The sequence below is a fragment of the Artibeus jamaicensis genome, unplaced genomic scaffold (assembly GCF_021234435.1).
Source record: "Artibeus jamaicensis isolate MK-2021 breed Jamaican fruit bat unplaced genomic scaffold, CSHL_Jam_final contig_729, whole genome shotgun sequence".
Classification (NCBI taxonomy): Eukaryota; Metazoa; Chordata; class Mammalia; order Chiroptera; family Phyllostomidae; genus Artibeus; species Artibeus jamaicensis.
The window spans coordinates 1,006,224-1,027,434 of record NW_026521939.1 but is presented as its reverse complement, the minus strand read 5'-3'; the positions used below and the strand labels follow the sequence as shown (position 1 = coordinate 1,027,434).

The 21,211-nt window shown below is 34.9% G+C and overlaps 1 protein-coding gene across 12 annotated transcripts in view; it reads right to left on the bottom strand.

Annotated features, from left to right (window-relative positions):
• Positions 1-21,211, bottom strand: part of SMG1 (SMG1 nonsense mediated mRNA decay associated PI3K related kinase) — a 144,795-nt gene that overhangs the window by 53,270 nt on the left and 70,314 nt on the right. For 11 of the 12 annotated variants that reach the window (XM_053672170.1, XM_053672169.1, XM_053672173.1 and 8 more), the window contains 20 exons: positions 19,744-19,880; positions 18,728-18,786; positions 17,501-17,714; positions 14,842-14,967; positions 14,364-14,436; positions 13,348-13,445; positions 11,644-11,817; positions 9,581-9,805; positions 8,295-8,396; positions 7,344-7,613; positions 5,649-5,779; positions 5,098-5,259; positions 4,067-4,185; positions 3,537-3,624; positions 3,347-3,448; positions 2,798-2,938; positions 2,056-2,255; positions 1,477-1,673; positions 1,149-1,310; positions 191-345 (listed from right to left, as the gene is read on the bottom strand). In XM_053672170.1, coding sequence (XP_053528145.1) covers positions 191-345; positions 1,149-1,310; positions 1,477-1,673; positions 2,056-2,255; positions 2,798-2,938; positions 3,347-3,448; positions 3,537-3,624; positions 4,067-4,185; positions 5,098-5,259; positions 5,649-5,779; positions 7,344-7,613; positions 8,295-8,396; positions 9,581-9,805; positions 11,644-11,817; positions 13,348-13,445; positions 14,364-14,436; positions 14,842-14,967; positions 17,501-17,714; positions 18,728-18,786; positions 19,744-19,880 — 2,935 coding nt within the window. Of the gene's footprint in view, positions 1-190; positions 346-1,148; positions 1,311-1,476; positions 1,674-2,055; positions 2,256-2,797; positions 2,939-3,346; positions 3,449-3,536; positions 3,625-4,066; positions 4,186-5,097; positions 5,260-5,648; positions 5,780-7,343; positions 7,614-8,294; positions 8,397-9,580; positions 9,806-11,643; positions 11,818-13,347; positions 13,446-14,363; positions 14,437-14,841; positions 14,968-17,500; positions 17,715-18,727; positions 18,787-19,743; positions 19,881-21,211 lie in introns of those variants that run through there. The other variant, XM_053672180.1, reaches the window with a different exon arrangement.

The following is a 21,211-nucleotide window of genomic DNA, read 5'->3' as shown; positions in this document are numbered from 1 at the left end:
ATAAAAAATAAAGATACCCAAGCTTTGCTACTAAAGAACAAAGATGTGTACTAGTAAAATAATATACAGCAAACTCCAATTACTAAAATGGAACAAAGCTGTTTTAGCATTTAAATATAATGTTAGCCGATAGTAAAAATGATGTAAACGTAAAGAAATCCTACCACCCATTTCCTTCCTTCCGACTTACCTCCCCTCAGCTTGCTGGGCCACTGAGTTAATCCAGAGAAGATTTTTCCCAACAATGGAAGATGACCAGACAGCAATTCCCTGTATAGCTTCAGGACAATGCAGTTCACACAGTGCTTCTACCACCATCATGATGGTTACTTCCAATTCATTCCCCTGAAAATGGACCTCGGAAGTATTAACCTCAGACATCACACCATTAAAACTCAACTACTGATCATGTAAAAGCCTATTTAAAGTCAAATGTATTTAACAAGAATTTTTGCAACAATAATATTAATATTAGAATTCTAAGGGAATTCTATTTCCCTTAGAATTCTTAAAATGTCATGTATAATGTAGCTACAAAGTCTGACTGACAGAACCCTAAGAGCTCAGGGTGTTAGTCTTTACAAAATAAAAAGTTCCCCAGCATTTCAACTGTGGCATCTAAAGGAGTAACACATAAAGTAAATATAAAGCAAAATTAAATATAAATAAACATGAATAAAAAGATGATTAATGTCTTATCTCTGAATATTGCCTGGTATTACTATAATTAGCAAATATCTGCTATTTTTGGATCCCACTTATTGAGCCCACTTACAAGCTAGCACTTTTCTCATATGTTAAAACATTATTATATATACTTCTGCACTCATTACAATTTACATATATTTCCCTATGCATTTTACAACTGCCATTACAAATTACAAAAATTATTTCTTCTACAAATTTCTTAGAATTACCTTTAATGTTCCAACCTTAAGTATAAGTAATACATATTTTGACATGTTCTAAATACAAAATATGAATAAGTGGCTTTGGAAGTTTTTGCTTTTATAAACTAATGGATCAAAAGCTTTAAAATGAATTAAAATTTTCACTTATTTTACCCAGAGATTAAATAATAGCAAGGATATTAAATCCCAGTTTTACTAATCGACAGATTTAAATTAACTGCAAACACACCACTGTACCTGAGATAGATTTGTCTTCATTTCTGTAAGTAAGTCAAAGCCATGTCTCACTGTCACAGCAGGCTGGCCTGCCAACAATCCAACCCTCATGATGGAGAGTCGAATCCGAGTCAGCCAGTCTTGACAAGTTTGGCGATTGGTATAGAAAAAAGTTCTAATGACCTTTAGAATTAAAAAAAAAAAAAAAGCAGGTTCAAATTATAGGTGCTGATGACTCAAATACGCATACAACAAACACATACGTCTATTGTGATGTTGGCTCTACACACACCACCAACTTTACCATAAAACACTGCTCCAGAGCAACACTGAGCCCACTGAAACCCACCTTGGGAGGGGATGTTAATGCATTGGCACATCCCTCATACGCATTATACATCAGCTTCTCCAGATTTTCCAGATACTGAAGAAGAAGAACAAGTCTAAGCTGGTTGCTACTGTGGCCTTCATCGTTGTCTGCAGTTGTCCACTGACTAACATCTTGATCAGGGTTTAATGTGTGAGCTGCGAGACTTCTAATGATACCTAAAAGCAAAGAAAACATTCCAAATTTAAAAGAAATCTTTAAAAAATCAGATCATTTCACAAATTTCACATTTATCAAACTTCTTCTGTACAGCCATCATTTAAAAACAAAACTCTCAACATAAAAGATTTTTTATTTCAGGGGCAAAAAATGTTTTCTCCACACAAATCCCTTAAATTTTTAAACGCAAAGAAACAGCCACATTGTTACCACCACAATTATTCGATGAAAGCTTATTCTCACCATATCTAAAAGATTAAGTGGTAACGTATTCAGAAAAAAATTATGCTTTCAAATTTTTGTTTTAACAGACAAATTTCTTAATATAAGGCTTGAAAGTATTTACATCACAATGTTTGGAAAAGCACCAGAACTGATTACCTTCAATTGTCTGGAAGGTATCTTGAGCTCTGCCCAGTGGAGTTCTCAACTTAGAAAGGACAGTGAACTGTGCTGCTTCCCAAATAGCCCACTGCCAAAGGATGGCATCTGTCTTTAGAAGATTGCGGGGAATTGTTGTTTGGTCACGCTTATCCAGTCTCTGGCAGCTATAGAACAATCTTTCTAACCAATTGTCCTTCCTGGGAAAAGCAGTTTCATATTTAACAGACAACAATGACCTCATTTTAATAAAATAATAAAAATTGCAAGGGGAATGGGAGTAGGGAACTATAATTTTTCCTACTCCAAAAAGGCAAAACCTATAAATCTAAGAAAAGCATTAAATCCCTACCTCTTATTCTGAGGAGGTCTGTTAGAGTTAAAACAGGATGGGGTATGGTATGGACAAATTATTAAGGTAAATAGCTCAGGATAATTTGGCTATCAGACTAAAACATTCACTCCAACTACGCATCTCCAGAATATCTATGCCACAGACCCTTCCCCGAAGTATTGATGACAACGTCAGATCAGTTAACTGTCAACCAAATTTCATCACCCACTTCCAAAGGCCATTTTTCTATCTTTAGATGTTATCTTCAAAGCAATGGTTCCTACTGAAAACTAACCTGTTTAACAAGAATATTACTTTCTACCCATCACTCCTCAAAAGCAGGCATAGGGCCAATATATTCAAGTATATATTACTTTTCCCAATTAAAGAGTCAAAGAAATGTCTTACCCTGTTCTATGAGAGTTCCCATACAAAATAAAACTAATAACATCAGAGAAATCTTGCGGGTGGAATGTGTTACTTGGTGCTTTACTCATGTGACTTCTCAATGCTAAAGAAATTTCTTGAATCTCTGTGTGATTGTTATTGCTGTAGACAGAAAATAGTTATTGTCATGCAAAATGTTGTGGTTAAAAGGTTAGTACATACTATAAACAGGCTATTTTCCTACTAACTAAATTTGGAAGTAAAAAAATAAAATTAAGGCTTTAAAACAGAACATTATTTCAACTTTGAAATTTCAGGTTCTTAAAGCTCCCAAATTAACTTAAATCAAATAAATGATCAGAGTTTAGTTTTTCAAATAACTGAACCAAGAAACACATTTTGGCACTACATGAATTACACTAATTACCATAAGCTTATCTCTCTCCAATCACTGAGAAGCGCCATACAAGATGTGACATTAATTCATTACTAGGTGATCTATCTTTTCCTAAACTAGACTAGGCAGTGAAAACATAGTGGAATGTTTTTGCCCCAACACAACTGTTTTACCTCAGGACAACATCTAAAGGAATTGACTTCAACAGCTTTCCAAACGCCTGTCGAATACGAGTCCCACTGTGAACCAGTTGAACACGGCAAACATCAACACACCTACAGAAAATGAAATAGGTAACGTAGGTGTGGTAGCATTTCCAAGTTTTTAGAGCTAGACTCAAAAGACAGGATCTTTAGTCCATACCTCTGTGAAAGATCGTCTGGCAAGGAAGAGGACAACGTGTGTAGACTGCTGCATGCTTGCAGACAGATACTGACATCTTCGACAAGAGCTATTAAAAATTAAGAGTTATTTTCAGCTTGCCAAAATAATTTACATACCAGTATGTAATAATTTTCTAACGTTCTACAAACAGTGAGCACTTCACTGCGGAGCAGGCTCTGCCCCTGCCAGGGATTCTCACATTAACATTTGGGAAAATGACACATTCAACAAAATCCACTTAAAGTGACTAGTCTTCACCCAAAACTTTTTCTGAGGGAAATTTTAAAAGTGCATGAAATGTGTCACATTCACGTAAGTTTTAAAATGTGACAGTCACTTAAAACTAATATATTAAGAATAAAAAAATTAAGACAGATTATGCACCTCTCTCATCAAAAATGGGAATTATTCACTTCAGGTCATAGAAGTACTCAAGTGACTTTCTCCTGCTACCAATGATCCCTTTTTTAAGAGTTAACAAAATTAAATAATCAATCACACAAACTTACTGTTGGCTAAAAGGCCTTTGCAAAATTTATGGAAAGATGGAAGAGAGAATAAAGGTGCATATGTTTCAGACTTCTTCATTAAAACAGCCACTTCCAAAGCCCAAGTCATTAACAGTTTCCTGAAACACAAAATAGTGATTTTACATCCAAAAAACAAAATCAACTATAAAAATCTCTTCTTAGTTTTGTTTTGATTTTCTAAATATTTCAAGCAACAAGAAACAAACATTAAAATTATAGAAATCCCCTTGTCAAAAATTGTATGTCTTTTGAAAATCTAAATATTAGGTTGGCTAAAAAGTTTGTTTAGGTTTTTTTTTCTGTATTTCTTCACTAGAGACAATTTTGTTAGGCTGTATTGTGACAGGTATCAGTATCAGCACGCATTTAAAAAAAACCGATGTAATTGATGAATATTTGGTGCAGCTATTTTAATACTGAAGATGGAAAAAGATACACAACGTTTTTGGTGTATTATGCTTTATTATTTTAAGAAGGGTAAACTCAACTGAAATGCAAAAAAAAGATTTGTGCAGTATGTGGAGAAGGTGCTGTGACTGACTGAACATGTCGGAAATGGTTTGTGAAGTTTTTTGGTACTACTGACATTTTGGCCAAATAATTCTTTGTTGTAGAGCTAATGCATTGGAAGATGGTTAGCAGCACCCCTGGCCTCTACCCACTGGAAGTTAAAAGCGGGAGATAGTCAACATACTCGAAATATCCAAATCAATAGTTACTGGTGAAAATGAAAAACATGTCTTTTTAAAATAAAAGAAAAAAATTAAATGGACTTTTTAGCCAACCCAATACATTCTCCCATAACACATTGGGGTAGAGGGTGTTTAATTCTTTTGAAAAAGAGTAAGAAATCTTAGACTAAACAATAAAACCAAATTTCAAAGTGTTTCATAATGAAGACATTGCTCTACCTCAACTCAACAATTTTCATTGCTTATTCTTAAATCATAAAGTCAAATTAATAAAAGTTAATAAAAGTTAAGTGTTAATATACAATATTACTCAGTTACCTTGTGTCCTGGTTAAGATTATCTTTCTTAAGCAATATTCCCAGGAGATTTAATATAATTGAAAAATGTTTTTTTGTAGCTGTAGTGACAGTACTAATCACGGCTCCATCAAACAAAGACGGGGACGATGAACTAAGACTACTAGATATAAAGTGATCGTGCCTGGAAGACAAAGTTCAGATCATCTTTTCATCTCTAATTTTTCCAAAAGAGCATTTCCAAAGTTAAATCAACATGTATATATTTTTAAGTCCTCACCCAAGGACATGCTTATTGATTTTAGAGAGGGGAAGGGAAGGAAAGGAAAGGGAAGGGAAGAGAGAGAGAAAGAGAGAGAAAACATCAATCAGTTGACTCTTACATGCTCCCCAAGCAGGTCCAAACCCTCAACCTAGGCATGTGGCCTGCCTGGGAAGCAAACCTACAGCAGTTCAGTTTATGAGACAATGCTCCAACCAGCCGAGCCATACTGCTCAGGGCTCAACACACAGATTTTTTAAATACCTTTAAATTTTTTAAATTTGTTTAAGGAATATTTGTAAATACAGTACCTGGTACAATGAGAATACAAAGTGTAAAGCACTGCATACTGAATGGCAGGGAAGTGAGCAGCCAGGTCACCGTGCACAATCATCAGATTCTTACTCAGGAGTGCAAAGACAGTTGGAGACAGTGCCCACATCTGATGATGAACAAAAGAAAGTAAATGTTTGGCTCCTCTAATATGTACATGAGCATACAAAGAGCTTATCCTTCAAAATAAGTGTCTATACATTTTATAAAATTAAAATGACAATTTAAACTTGGAAACAATCTAGTACGCTGAACAAGGGGTTAGCAAGCACTTTTTAAGAAGAGCCAGTATCTTAGACTCAGTGGGCCATATGACATATCTGTTGTGATGTCCTCAACTTCGCTTCTACAGTAAGAAACAGCCACAGACAACACAGATGAGCAGCTACGTTCCAACAGAACTTTCCTTACAAAAACAGGTGACTGGTGATAGTTACATTCTCTGAATATACTATAAATCATTTACTTGTATATATTAATGAAAACTGCATGGTATGTAAATTATACCTCGATAAAGCATTTTTTTTTAGAGATCACAATAGGCAGTGGGCTGAATTTGGCCCAGGGGCTGCAGTTTACAGATCCCTGGCCTAAACATAGCCCTTTGTACCCTTTAGTGTAGTTATTTCCTCAATTTTTCATATATTGCAAATGGCAAAGTGCCCTGTCCAATGAGAAAGAAAAATTCTGCCACTCTAAGCCTTTTTCATCCTTCCCTTTTCCGTTTATGCTAAAATACTCCACTCCACCTGAGGGCGCTAGCCCTCCCCTAAGCATCCCGCCTCCTATTGCCAGAGCACAGGACATAAACCTCCTCAAGTCTGTATACAATGTGAATTCCTCAGCAATCAATTTTAGACTGTAAAGAAAGAAAGAGCCTACTGAAATTATAACTAGCAGTGAGGGAAGGAACAGCTATCGAGTGTTATAAGGCAATCTGATCTAACAATATGAAGTACATGCAAATACAAATCAAATCTTGATTTTCCCCTCCATTTTCTCTTAGAAAGCTAATCTCTTAGTTATATGCCATTACTCTATACTAGAAATAATGTTTTCTCAATCCTGCAAGGTCTACTAGGAGAAAGAAATATACGAGCCCTAGCAATAATTATAAATTTACAATAGGGTCACTTCAAATTTCTTAGAGGAAAGAAATCATTATTCTTTCTCTAAAGAAATCATATATGAATGTTCCTAGAAAAGTAAGCAGTCAAAAAGTTAGACCATATATAAGCACTAATTTTAGTAAAGAGGGGGAGAAAAGTATCAGGAAAAGAAGGGGCTGCAATTAAAAGAACTATACAGATCTGAGCTGTGGAAAATGTTGAGAAATTTTCTATAAGCATATTAAATAGGAGAAATTCATTAAAATTTCTAATAAAACAAATATTTTAAAAATCCTATCAAAGGATGAAAGTTAAGGAAGGAGAAAGCTAAACATAATGGTAGCAAAATATTACTGCCAAATTATTCAGGCATGTCCTAAATGTGGCCATTTTGTTGACGTTGGTGGCATAGTGGTGAGCACAGCTGCCTTCCTAAATACGGCCATTTGTTCTACAGGGACGCTGCAGATGCCCTGGCGTGACGATAAATGAAATACTCATACGTATGCAGTGAGAAGAGGCTTCAATGTGGGTAAGACAAAGTGATTACATGTAAAGACTCACCCCAATTAGTGAGTTTTTGGCATTTCCAATTGTAGTCAGGGCACTGAGGTCAAATATAACTACAAATTTTGCATTATCTACATTGAATACATGATTCTTAAAAGCCTCATGTTTTATTTCAGAACAGGCATCAGGAAGTTGTAGACTATGTAGCAGGCTGTTTAGGGCACAAGTCATTTCCCCCAAAATTAATTTATAGGCAGTCTCCAAAACAGGAATATTCTTCAGGCTCAGCACTGCTTGATAAACAGCATGGGCTGCAGCAACAACCTTAAACAGAGAATCAGGAAAGTAGTAAGGCAATGGAAAACAAATCTTTAACAATTATGTGAAAAATAACTTAGCATCTACATATAATGATGATGCAAATCAATTTAAGATTGATAAAATCACTGTATAGAACATTTAAGATGGATAAAAATCACTATATAGAACACAAAAGATCTTAATTTCTAAAAACCCAACCTTCTGGGAACCTACACATATCAGTAAGCTTTTTAAAATCTACAAATCATTCCTAGAGAAAGGAAACTCTAAATTAAAACCTGACCATGTGAAATTTCTTCAAAGGATGTTAAAAAAAAAAGCCAGTGTCAAAACACATATACAAACAACAGTTTATTAATTTCCCTACATCTAATTAGAAAATCTCTAGTGGTTGAGACATGGAGTCAGTTGAAAAACTAATAATAAAGTTTTACTTATAACATATATCAGTTCTGAACAAATTTAATAAAGACAAATAAGGAAAATCTGAAAAGAATATTTGGCATTCATTCATCAAGGTATATCTTATGATAATCCACAAATATCAAGTTAAAACAATCATTATAATCACTACATTGTAAATGAAGTATTTATCATTTCATTTATGTAGTCTAGTGAACAATGTAAGTCAAACTTCAATGACCTAAATTATCAAGAGTATTTATGAATGTATCTATCACTTACCTCTTTTTCTTTATGGTAACGTAAAAACAATAGTTTAGATGATGGTATAAACAGTTTTTCTACAAATGATGATGGCAATTTTGTATTTATCTGTTCAACAATCTAAGAGAATAAAATAAAAACAAATGAGCTATCGAGTCACAAAATGACATCAAATAACCTAAAATGCATATTCTTAAGTGAAAGGAGCCAATCTGAAAAGGCTTCATATTATGATTTCGACTATGATGTTCTGGAAAATACAAAACTATGGAGACAGTAAAAATATTGGTGGTTGCCAGAGACTCAAGGGAAAGGAGGAAGAGACAAGTAGGTGGGGCACATGAGATTTTTAAAGCAGTGAAACTATTCTGTATGATACTGTAATGGTAAATACATGGCACTATACATTTGTCAAAACCCATACATTGTACAAAGAATGGACCCTGAAGTAAACTATGAATTTTAATTAATAATCATGTGTCAGTTTGGCTCATCAATTGTAATGAATACCATACTAAAACAAGATGTTAGTAACAGGGAAAACTATTGGGAGAAGAGGATATATAAGAATCCTGTACTTTGTGCTCAATTTTTCTGTAAACCAAAACTCCTCTGAAAAAACAGCGCATTAATTTTTAAAAAGCTGTATGTTTACATAATATACTTTAAATTTAAACTTAAACACAGGCATTTGTTTTACACTGGCAATGGGAAGTATACTCTGGTAGAAATGTTCAGCAGAATATCATCTAGAATTTGCTTTAAAACAATCCAAACAGGGATGGAGGAATAGCAAGAAGGGCGTGGGTGGGCCAGAGGACTAGATGGGTCAAATGTAAAGTATGCAGAGATTCCTTATACTATTCTATTTTTAAAATATGCATAAAAGTGTCTATAATAAAAGGCTGAGGGGGAGTATTTATGGTTTAAAATAAAAATTATAACAGAAGTTTCATATGGGAAATAAAACATAACAGGATCCTCCAAAATCGCTATCAAGTACCTTCTCTTATATGGTATTTGTCAGCAGTATTAGATATATTAGGTAGTCTCATGTAAAGGATAGTGTTTCATCAAAAAACAAAACAAAAAACACCCAGTACATCTACACTGAGATAAGCCTTCTAACACTAAAAGTAAATAGATACCAGGGCAAAAGCAAACTAGATTATATAAATAAGACTAATGCATTCAAAAAAGCCCCAAAACAACCAAGGCCTTACTTTTATCCATAAGCAAAGCAAATTTAAGGGCCCGAATAAACCAACATATTAAAAAGCAACAATGAAAAAAAATTCACATACCAATGTGAGTAAATTCAAGACTGAGATGATATAATCTGTACCACAAGTCTGGCAATTCTCCAGTTGATCTAATCCGTATGTAATGACCATGTCACAATGTATAGTCATGCTAGGATCCAAGCTGCCGAGCAAAACACCAACACACTCATTAGCAGCTGTCAACACAGCCTCAGAAAAAAACACTTGATTTGCAGCCGTCACACATCTCATTACTCTGTACAGAACCTGCAAATGGGGAAAACAAGCAGCTTTTTAAAAAAATTCACATGCTTTCACAGAGCAAATTATTATTTTCTATGTAATGCAGTTTCAACTGAAAATTAACTGCCTCTTTTGTCAGTAGTCTCTTAATATACTAGTTCTCAGAGGGTGAGTAATAATAAGGGTATCTTTAGTACACTACACAAAAATTATCTTGCTTAAAAAATTCTAAAGTACAACTGTTTCAGGAAATGGAATTTGCAGTCCTCTATTTCCATTGTACCCGCTTCCTATGCTCCCAACGTCACTAAAGGTCTGAAGCTCGTATCTTTATAATTATGAAATATGCCAGAACTTAGAACTGTAGTAGTATTAACAGCATGGGAATTGCCTGCCAAAAGGATAACTTTCTATAATCTAGCACTTGGGCTTTTGGACAATCTTTTAAAACTAACAGTATTCTCATTCATAACATATGCTATCTATACGAGGATTTTAAAAATCATGTAATTTCCAACCAAAACCTCCACTAAATTATAATAATCAAAATGTATTAAATTTCTAATAAAAATAACCTGGAGGTAAAAAAACAAACTGACAAAAAGATATCTCTAAAATATTTCTATAACAGTCAACAACCACTACACACAGATTTTTAAAACCTATATATACAGGTTTAAAAGGCCTAAAAAGAACTTCGTGAAAGAATACATTTAATATGTAACTATCCTAGAAAACTATTATGTTCCTTTCATTTTATATCTGAGTTAACTGGCCTTTATTTCAACACTGACATAGTCATCAAATAACCAACCACCTTTGAGATGGTAAAAAAGGATCTTAAACCATTATGATCAGATTAAAACTATTAACATGCTCATTTTAATTATATTCAAGATCAAACATTTCTGCTCTAATACACAATTAACATACTATTTTATCTAACAATGTGTTTAACAAAAGCAAATACTCACAAAAGCTAGTTTAGTCCTCACAGTAAAATTTTAATCATTTAGATTAAGTTTGTTGACTGTATCACACATTTCTCCATTCTTCTTCAAGCAGAGCATAATGATGGAGGTTCATTTCTAACGTCTATTATGCTGAACCACTCACCATACTGTAATACAGTGCAGTTGATGCTGGGGGCACAGAAGAGTGGCTAACTTTGTTTTTTTTAATCCTCACCTGAGGACATATTTATTTTAGAGACGGAGGAAGGAAGAGACAAAAAACACTGACTGGCTGTCTCCTACATACAACCGGACCAGGGATCAAATCCGCAACCTAGGTATTGGCCCCGACCAGAATCGATCTGGCAATCTTTTGGTGCACAGGACAATGATTCAACCAACTGAGCTGCCCAGCCAGAAGCAGTGTGGCAATCTTATCATTGGACTCATGTTACTATACATTTTAAGTCCTTATAGCTTTATATCCTTTGATGTCAGGCTATCCAGTTATTTCATCCTGTCATGCTAACATAAAAGTACTTTTTGAGGCTTTCTCTACACTGTTATTCTTAATATGCTGAAAAACTAAAAGAAGACTCAAATTTAAAAGCAAGATAATTATTAAAAAGAAAAACATTTTAAGTATATGTTTAAAAAAGAATACATGGGATCTATAAAGTTCACACCATTTAAAAATTCACAGTAGCGGTTTTTTCATGGAGGGAAAAAAGTAAGGAGTAGGATGGAATATAGAAATTCCCAAATTTTCCAGCTATTCAAGAAAGTGGCCAGATACATACATGCTAGACAAATGAAAGGTTAATAGCAGTATACCAGATAAACAGAAGCATTTATAACACAAAACAACTTTATTTTTGAATAATACTCAGAACTCCTAAATACACTTACATCTGTCACATACGCCTCAGTAATCGGAGGACCCCGAATTGGGCTGAAGCGCTCCCCGATGCTCCTCACTACAGTACTGAATACCCTGAGAAGAGCTGCCAGCTTTGGTAAAGACACTGAAGGAGGAGGTACATCTTCATCCACTGACTCTCCAGAGGCCACATGGCTGAGGTCCTAGAAGTGAATTTACAGCATTCTTATTTATGTAAAACACTTCAATTAACTTTATAACTCATTTTTACAAACAAAAAGGTATTTTGGCCTATGAGAAAAGGAAACATGCATCTAAGGTAAAAGTAGATTTTATTTTCCAACTAAATAAGTCAATATTAATCTGAGTAGATTAAGGAAGTAAATTTCTTGTACCAACTCAGATCGGTATTGGGAAGAATTAATTCTGGAACATACACTATAGTTTTATAAAGGTATAAATGGAGCCAGAAACTTTTAGCACTCCTGAATTGTTTGCTAAAATCTCATTCCAAGTATTGGAAGCTACTTGACTCAATGATAAGTACTCCACACCAACATTATGTACACAAAGAGTGTGTATGTGGGGAGGGAGGATCGACGGGAGAGAACTATAAGATCTGAATCACAGTTTTATAATCTAGCTGCAGAAAAAAAGGAAAAGATTAGCAAAAAATAGGATACTAGAATTAATATGTTACTACCTATACTTAAACAACCAAATAATAGAAGAGAGTTAGATCTTATGGATACCAAGGGGATGAGTCTCCACAACCTACAATGGAGGTTGTAGGCTGTCTGCCCCTCAGAAGGGCAGATCAACTTTAAAGGTTGGCTGGGAACAACATTCTAATTGTGGAAGTGAAGAAATATGTGGAAGCAAAATATTCCCTCGCTTTTCTCTGAAAAGGTAGCAAGCAGACTGGTACAGTTAAAAGTAGTGCATTCTTATTGGCTAGAAATAGCCATGGTTATAAAGAAAAGATGAAGCTAAATCTTAATGGGAGCCTTGAACACCAAACAAGAATCATGGTAGATCTGAGTAGGGAAGAAACCCAAAGATTCACACAAAAAATGGCATGTTTAAGCCATGACAACAGGGCCAGGAAAGCCAAGAACCAGTACCAGAAACTTCAGCAGGATCCTTAAAGCTACCGTATGTACTTCTACAGTTGTAAAAGTTGGCAAAAACCAAGTCTTGTCCTCCAAAGTATGTTCCAAAATCTCCACACATGTAAGAGGAAAGTCTTTAGGAGCTTTTATACAGTAACAATTCATCTCACTTAAGATTCTTTTTTTTAATCCTCGCCCAAGGACATTTATTTATTAATGAGAGAGAAAGAATATTAGTTGCCTCCCATACATGCCCCCACCAGGGAATCTGATTTCAGGGTGCCAGATGACGCTCCACCCAATGGAGCCACCAGACCAGAGCTTAAGACTCTTTCAGCAACAAAAAAAATAAGAATAAACTACAGAAATGTCTTCAGAAAACTACCAGCTACCAAGACCATTCTAAGCTTTGAAAAATTAGACCTACAATTTTTCTTTGAGTCTTTCTGGTAATTCTGCTGATAACTCAAAAATAACATCTAAAAAAATAAAATAAAATGTTGGCAATGGTCTTACAATTTCTGCTCAAATGTAAGGTGATCTAAATTATTTTAAAATAAATCTAGCACAGTTTAAGATTTATTTACTTATTTTTAATGACTTGGCTTTCTCTATACTCACCTCAGCATATGCCTCCATGTCCTCTAGAAACTGACCGAGGAGAGTAGTAGAAAATGCCAGGTCAGCTACCCAAAACGGTTCCAGGCTCTGTAACCACCCTAGGAATCATATAAGAAATTTTGAAACAGTATAAAGAATAAAATATCCAAATAAAAATATATTTAAGAGACTTGTTTTAGAAGACATCTGGTTTTCAAGTTGCCAACTCTTAAAACACAACCTGTATCATAAAACTAGGAGTATTAACTGTTAAGCATGCTGACCATGATTATCCAGTGTCTTTTAAATGCTGCAAAAATAATCTCCAGAAATTAAAATGTGTATCTCACATCCTTATTTTTCAACAGATTTAATAACCAGATTGTCACTAAACACATAGTTATAGATTAAAATGCCACAACCTATCAACCACCAGGCTGGTTATCTACTCTAGGGCCACAGTTAGCCACCAAAGGTGTGTACTCATCGCCCCAGTGGAGATGACACAGTACCAGTCTCACCTGCACAACATATTTTCAGAAGTTTATTGCCCCAAATACGCTAAGAGAAACTACAGCACTTGAAACAAGTGCTAAAATATCCAAGTGAGTCATGCCAGTTATTCATTTAACTCCAAAAATATTCTACCATTTATGACAATCTTCTAAATTAAACCATTTGCTTGTTGTTTAGTTTTAAAAAAACAACAACACAAGCCACAAATATCTAGGATCCTCCATTTTAAACTTCAGGACATGACCACTATAATATCTCCTCCTACCAGCACAAGCCACAGACGACTTAGTTAAGTCCTTTCAATTTCTCACTGGAGCATCATAATCTGTACTTGAAAGTGCACAATTTTCTTTTGAAAAGATAAATTTAGCTAACAAGTAATGTTCATTTATAATAACCCAACTATTTCTGTTAAACAATATTTTTCTTGCATTTTCAAAGAAATACTAACAGCTGGTCTTTGAGGCACCAATGATCCTTCCCACAATATTTATGGAACTGGTATATGCTGAACCACTTACCAGACACCTGCTGTGTGAGTGAAGGTTTCTGAGTATGATCTATATGCCATCCAACTAATATATCAACCGTATCCTGGATGGAAACAGAGAAGGGCACTAAGCATTTTAAGGTCTTAACTGCTATTCCACCTATGGGTGATTTCAGAGTAAGAGGCCCTAGAAAGGTCATCTATGTTCTACCTATGTGACATCCTACAAAGTGAAAAAGGAGAAGGGCAACCAAGAGAACAATGAAATTAATTCATGATACTGATAAAATGAGATATTTTTCTTTAAATATCTTAAGGCATTAGTGTCAGAAAATACAGAGAGCATTTTCTATAAAAACATTATTGCTGCACCATTCAATCACGGACCCGCAAACATTACTGATTACACTCAAAGTAGCAGAGGGCTTGTTTTCTGAGTTCCAAGGTCCTCATACATGCAACCAAATCTCTCAATCTAGCATTTGAAAAGAAGGGATTGGGGAACTCACCCTGAAGTTAGTGCTGAAAATATGAGGGTAGCACCGAGCTACCAAAAGAATGCACTTAACACATTTGCAAAGTAATTCCGGTGTATCCACATTTTCAAGAATGGACTGCAGGCTGGTCATTACAAGCTATAAAATGAAATTACAAACCATGAACATTCAACAAAAAAGGAAGAAAACAAGCAAATCAGATTCATTATTCAATAGTGACTACATCCAAATTTATGATACCAAAGAAAATTCTATAGTTTTGACACAAAAAAGAAGTTGAAAACATTTTATTCCACTAAGATATTAAGCTAAAAACAAATACTGTTTTCTCTTATCTGATGTCTGTTAAAATTATTTCTACGTAATGTCTACTTACATTATCCCTAAGCACACTCTTTAACACCACTGATGTGATTAAATTTCAAGTACAAAATCTAATGTGTTTAGAAACATTTTTTAAATACCACAATTACTTTCTAATTCAAAATATAGAGCAAATTTTGTACAGTTTATGCTTTAAACTATTACTACGTGCTTCAGACTCAAATGACTTAAGGCAGATTAACATGGCCCCAATTCATGAATGACCCACGGGCCCACATCACCACTACATATAATTTTAAAATAAATAATGGCATAACACTAATAGAATATTTTGTAGCTGTTAAAAACCACTCTCCCCCCCCAAAAAAGGAAAGCTCCTCTTTACAAAAGAATGTTATAAACATAGAAAAAATACCAGAATTAGAAAACCAACACTTCACAACAGCCAAAGTTATAATATACACAGGCACAGCCTATGAATAGATGCTAAGATCACTGACAGCAATATTACTAAAAAAAAAAAAAAACAAAATGCTGGGAAGAGCCACGTGGTTTTGTCGAAGTGCAGAACCCCTCCTGCCCAGGTGAAAAGGAGAGCAGTTTTGGAAGAATGTAGACCCCTGCAGCCAGGTGAAGAAGAAAGCCACACACTTTTGGTCAGAGTGCTGACCCCTGCAGCTCTGGTAGAAGAGGCCCACACAGCCTTGGGGTGCTCCCTTTGGCCAAGTGGCCTGGGAAGCAGGAGAGACTTTGACTGGAAAAATGGGTACAAAGAACTCTTGCCAGTGGACCATGAGAAGGTGCCACATGACTTTGGATTAACTGGAGATCCTGCCTGGACGGTAACACAGCTGACAGTGCCAGCAGCCTGAAACACAGACGTGTGCTTCTTTTCCTGAGATACGGTACCCCGAATTAGGGCGGGGGGGGGGGGAAGCCCTGTGGGCATCTGTGGTTATCCTAAAGGACTTCGATATTTTTATGGGGACATTGGGTCACTACTTTAAGTCTGCACAGCTTTAAATAAACCTTTCTTTCCTTTCCAAAAAAAAAACCCCAGAATGCTCATAAGATCTCATGGCATCATGCCAGATTATTCACTAATTACAGAGAGAGAAAAATCAGCCTTCAAAAATGGAAAGATCTGGTGGTCATCACTTCAACCAGGCAATCAGACTCTTCATCTCACAGAGTAAGACCTGAAGTCTAAACAAAATCTAACCAGGAAGAAACAATTCAAAAAGCCCACAAAGTGGAACATTATACAAAATATGGGGATCAAAAAGAGACAGAGAACTGTTCTGAGAGAGATAAAGAGACACCACCAAACACAACACATGAATCTTGATGACAAAATCCTGGGTCAGGTAAGACAAAATATATAAAAGACATCTTCAAGCTAATTGCAGAAATCTGAATATAGATTGTATTATATAATAAAAATAATTTTCTTAGGTATGATTATAATATTGTTGTTATAAAGGAGAACAGCCTTATTCTTAGACAATACACGGCAAAGCATTACAGAATAAACTGTCACAATGTGTATAATTTATTTTCTAATGATTCAACAAAAAATTGTATGTGTAAAAATGAAACTGTAGCAAAATGTTAGTGATAAATCTTGGTAAAGGATATATGGTGTTTATTGTACTAATCTGTTTTCCTGTGGATTTGAAAAGTTTCAAAGTAAACATGTGGAGAGAAGTATTAACATACAAAACTAAATATTTTGTATTAATGTTTGGAGTATCAATACAACAACTATAGAAGATAAGCCCACGTGGTAGTTATGCTATTTAGTTACAGCTAATTTTCTGAATCTTTTCAAAAAAAAATTTTACAACCTCTATAATCAAAGAAAAATGCCATCTTTTAAAAAGGCAGAATAGAATTAAGTAGCACTGATATTTATTCACACACAATTATTTACATCACTTGGAATAAGAATTTTTGACACATTATCAAACCTAAAAAAGCCTAGTATGAGTTGTGATGTTCAGTTTTTGCCTACCTCAAAAAATGTGAAGCTTCTCCTAATCCAGCTCTGCTCACAGAGTTCCTGTTTTCAAACCAGCAAATGATTCTAGTACTAAGCAAATTCAAAGGAAAGCTTCTAGAGAGCAACTGGGGGAGAAGGGAGATGACACCTAACATTATTTTAAGTCTACCTTTAACGTGTGTCCTTTACTCAAATTCAGAAAGAGGAATTCCACCTACACCATATTTACTACCAGTAGACAGCTCCATTCTAAATCTCCTTTCTTCAAGCTCCCTCCAAGGACATGTGTTAAGGACAATTTTCTTTCCGAGCATATCATCAACAGCCCCCCACCTCCATTCTTACCTGCATAACAGATGAAAAGGCTTTCTTTTCTCCTACAGTCTCTAGTGCTTTGTAGGTGGCACATAAGTAGAGGAGTTTAACTTCATCTTTTGCAGATGAGCTAAATTTGCTGAAAATCCATTTGAAGATCTTCTCGGCCTCATAGCTCAAAGAAGCACAAAGAAGGCCAAGACAGCAAGCTCCTTCCTGTCTCAACTCCTGAAGCAATTTGCTACTGTGTTTTTTTTAAGGAAAATAAAAACACAAAAGCCTAAGCTTTCAAAGATAACAAGAATGACATCTTACAAACAAAATGTCTTAAACAATTTTTTTAAAAATTTCTACTCAACCTACCTAAAAGGTTGAGATTTTAGTCATTTTAAGTTAAGTATTTTCTATTCTCTCTATCCTGCAGTGCCCAAAAGTAAGTTTGTTAGACACTGGGCTTTCTTTTACAAAATCAGTTACCTATGAACAGTAAGGGAAGCCTAAGAAATACTAAAATCCATGCTTTAAACTCCATCTCAAGCTGCATTACATGATTCACAGAGAAGAGCAGCAACAAATTATTAGATAAAACACACTATATATACTGTATAATTTCAATATACAGGGGCTATAAAAATAGGAAATTGTAATAGTTAAATATAATAAACTTAAAGGAATAACAATACTCATTTAAATACAATAGGTAACTACATAAAAGAAAACCATCAAAAAGCAGTAAGGTTTATGACCTGCTGAGATGAGTTTTTGGGTGCTTTCCAACACTGCAATTTTCCAGGAATTGACATACAAATAAATGACTGCTTACCTTTGGAGAATGCCAGTAGTCCCCTAGACTACGTGGTCTTAATCTACTGTTGCCCAAAATAGGACTGTATCATCTCAGCCCACTGTTGTCCTTTCACCTCTACTCTCTAAAGAACTTCAAAATTCTTTACTTTACAAACGTTAACTGCATTCATTGATTCATTCACGCCTGCATTCAGAGTTTGACACTTTATATGTCAACGTTCGATTATTCGGTTATGTTGACAAATTTTTTTAAAATGGTATTCCCTTTCAATGACTCTATTTGTATTCAATGTTTATTACCATATAAATACTTTAACACAGATGAAGATGACAAGAGAGCCCAGCGAAACATTAAACAGATGTTTATAAATGAAACCAATGGGTTTACTTTATTTTTAATAATTTATAAAAATATCAGTTTTTTAAATTTACCCATTATTAGTAACTTACCTTTCATTAAGCACATCATGTACAGCAGTCAAGATATTATCCAATTGTTTAACTAGTACCTTTAAAAAAACACACATAAATTTCAAATTCATAAACTTTTAAGAATAACATTCTATACTTTTCTTATGTCCCCTTCCAAATTATAAATGGACAACACCTTACTTTCCTTATTCCAGCCCCCAATTAACATATATCAAGAGTGTTATAAGTTTTCTTTCAGACTATGAAAAAAAATTTTATCCATATAAATCATGGAGCCATGATCATCAATAAAAAAGAATAAACTCAAGAGACTTGTTTAATGTACTCTGAAAGGCATTTTTAAAAAAGCAGATTCATGGATGAAGAGATGACTATGTGATGAAGCAATATGGTAAAATGTTAATGACAACTTAGACAATGGGCATATTATGTTCACTGTAAAATACTTTCAATTTTCTGTGTATTTGTAATTTTTTTATAACATTTGGAGAAGGGCAAGAAGCTTGTTTTGAATCAAATACTATGTGACTCGCCATACCATTTCTCATTAATTTTCTCCTACTTTATAACAAGTTCTTAATTTTACATAAGGAGAATTACTTGGGGGTAGAGACAAATTTGTAACTGCCCCTGCACTCTGTCCTTAAAGGAGTTCTTCCATTTATTTGGCCCTGGACACTAGACCAAACTTACCCTTTACAAAGTAGGTATGTACCCTCCAATTTCACATATGAAAAACAACAGATATTCTGTTCTGGAACATAGAAAAAATTCTGAGGACAACACAACACATGTGTTAAGGCACTTCAGTGCATAAGGCAACCAATGTGGGTCCAACAGTGGTACATAAATTACACACATCAGGGGCATAAAATTCTAAACCATAACATAGGCCCAATTAATCTGGAGTAAGGAATCCCTGTTATTTTTGCTTAGAAGTAAACCTTTTCCCTTCTTAAACCACTCTGGACAGTATTACCTAGCTTATTATGGAAACACAAAAATTATCAACATCCCCAACATACTATACGCACCAGTTTATTCTCTGGTTGCTGAATAAATTCCTTCAACTGCTTTACAGTAGCCAGTCTTCGGTCTCTGTCGTCTTCCCGGGTGATCCTCCGAAGAAGATTTGACAGTCGAGACTCATCAGAGTAAGACATCAATCGCTCTGTGAATATAAACACAGGAACCTTATATCCCAAATATTTTAAAGTACATCAAAAACCAGAGTCCACTAGACAATAAAAGCTCAACAAATGCAGGTCCCACCACATTTTTGCTCATCACTACAAACCAAGCCTGGGCAGACTGCTGTCTTGGTTACTATTACAGACCCTCAGAAAAAGTAAGCCCAAGTAAATACCTCATTCCACAGGGTCAGTTGACACAGAAAAAATGCTTAGAAATTATTTTTTTCAGGTTACAGGTAAAGCATCATCAGGAGAAGCAGGCTATTTGCCTCTATTTCTCATCTAGGTATCCCACTGGAAGGCTCAAAGCCTCCCAGATTATCATCACATTATCATCATTTTCCCAGCACAAAACTTTGCCCAACAGAAATCACGTTTCACTACAACCTACCATGTGCAAGGTATGCTGCCACTAAGAAAGTGGCAGATCAGAACCTTTATTTTTTTAATGACAAGAATAAGCTGGAATGCTCAAACAATGCTTGACAACTTAAATGCATAAAAATGCTATTAACTATAAAAGTTCTCTTTGTAAATTTTCAACTGCTATTTATCATAATTAACCAATGGACATTGACAAACCACATCAAGGAGTCTGACAGTTTTGTTTCTTTCCAAGGCATGAAAGGAATACTAAAAACAGAAGAAAGTACAACATAAGAGAGAAGGAATGGGAATTTTTGAGTATTTCAGTAAGGATGAATATGGAAAATGTCATTAGGATACCAGACTGGAAACCTAGGCTCTATTTACAATTCTGCCACTAGGCAAACAACATAATTCTGAGCCTATGAGGAGGAAGAATTGAACTAAATTAGCATAGAGTCACTTTCTAACTTAATCACACATAAGTCTAACTTCAAACACTATTAAGAAACAGTACAGCCTCTGATCTAGCTTTCTACTTTTGAAAATTTATTCAAAAGAAATATTTTTTAAAGCTATATACCAAAAAAAGACCTATATGCACAAAGATGTTCGTTCACCAAGATCTACACAACACAGATACACACTTGAAGGGAAAAGTTCATAAACTAAAAGTCCATAGTAACTATATCCAACAAAGTGTATAAACCAGAAATCTTAATTTCATACTCAGCTTCGCCAATGAAATTAATTCCTCTTTTAGAAAAAAAATCATTACCTCTAATCCTCTGAATTTTCAGGGCACTTTACCTCTACGCTGAGGCGGGTGTTGTAAGGCAGCAAGTGGCATCAGTGTAACTTTAGAAGGGACCCACTCCACAGACCCCCACAGACCCCCACACCCTCCACAGGCATCAGGGTTCGAGGACCTGCTACAGTAAGA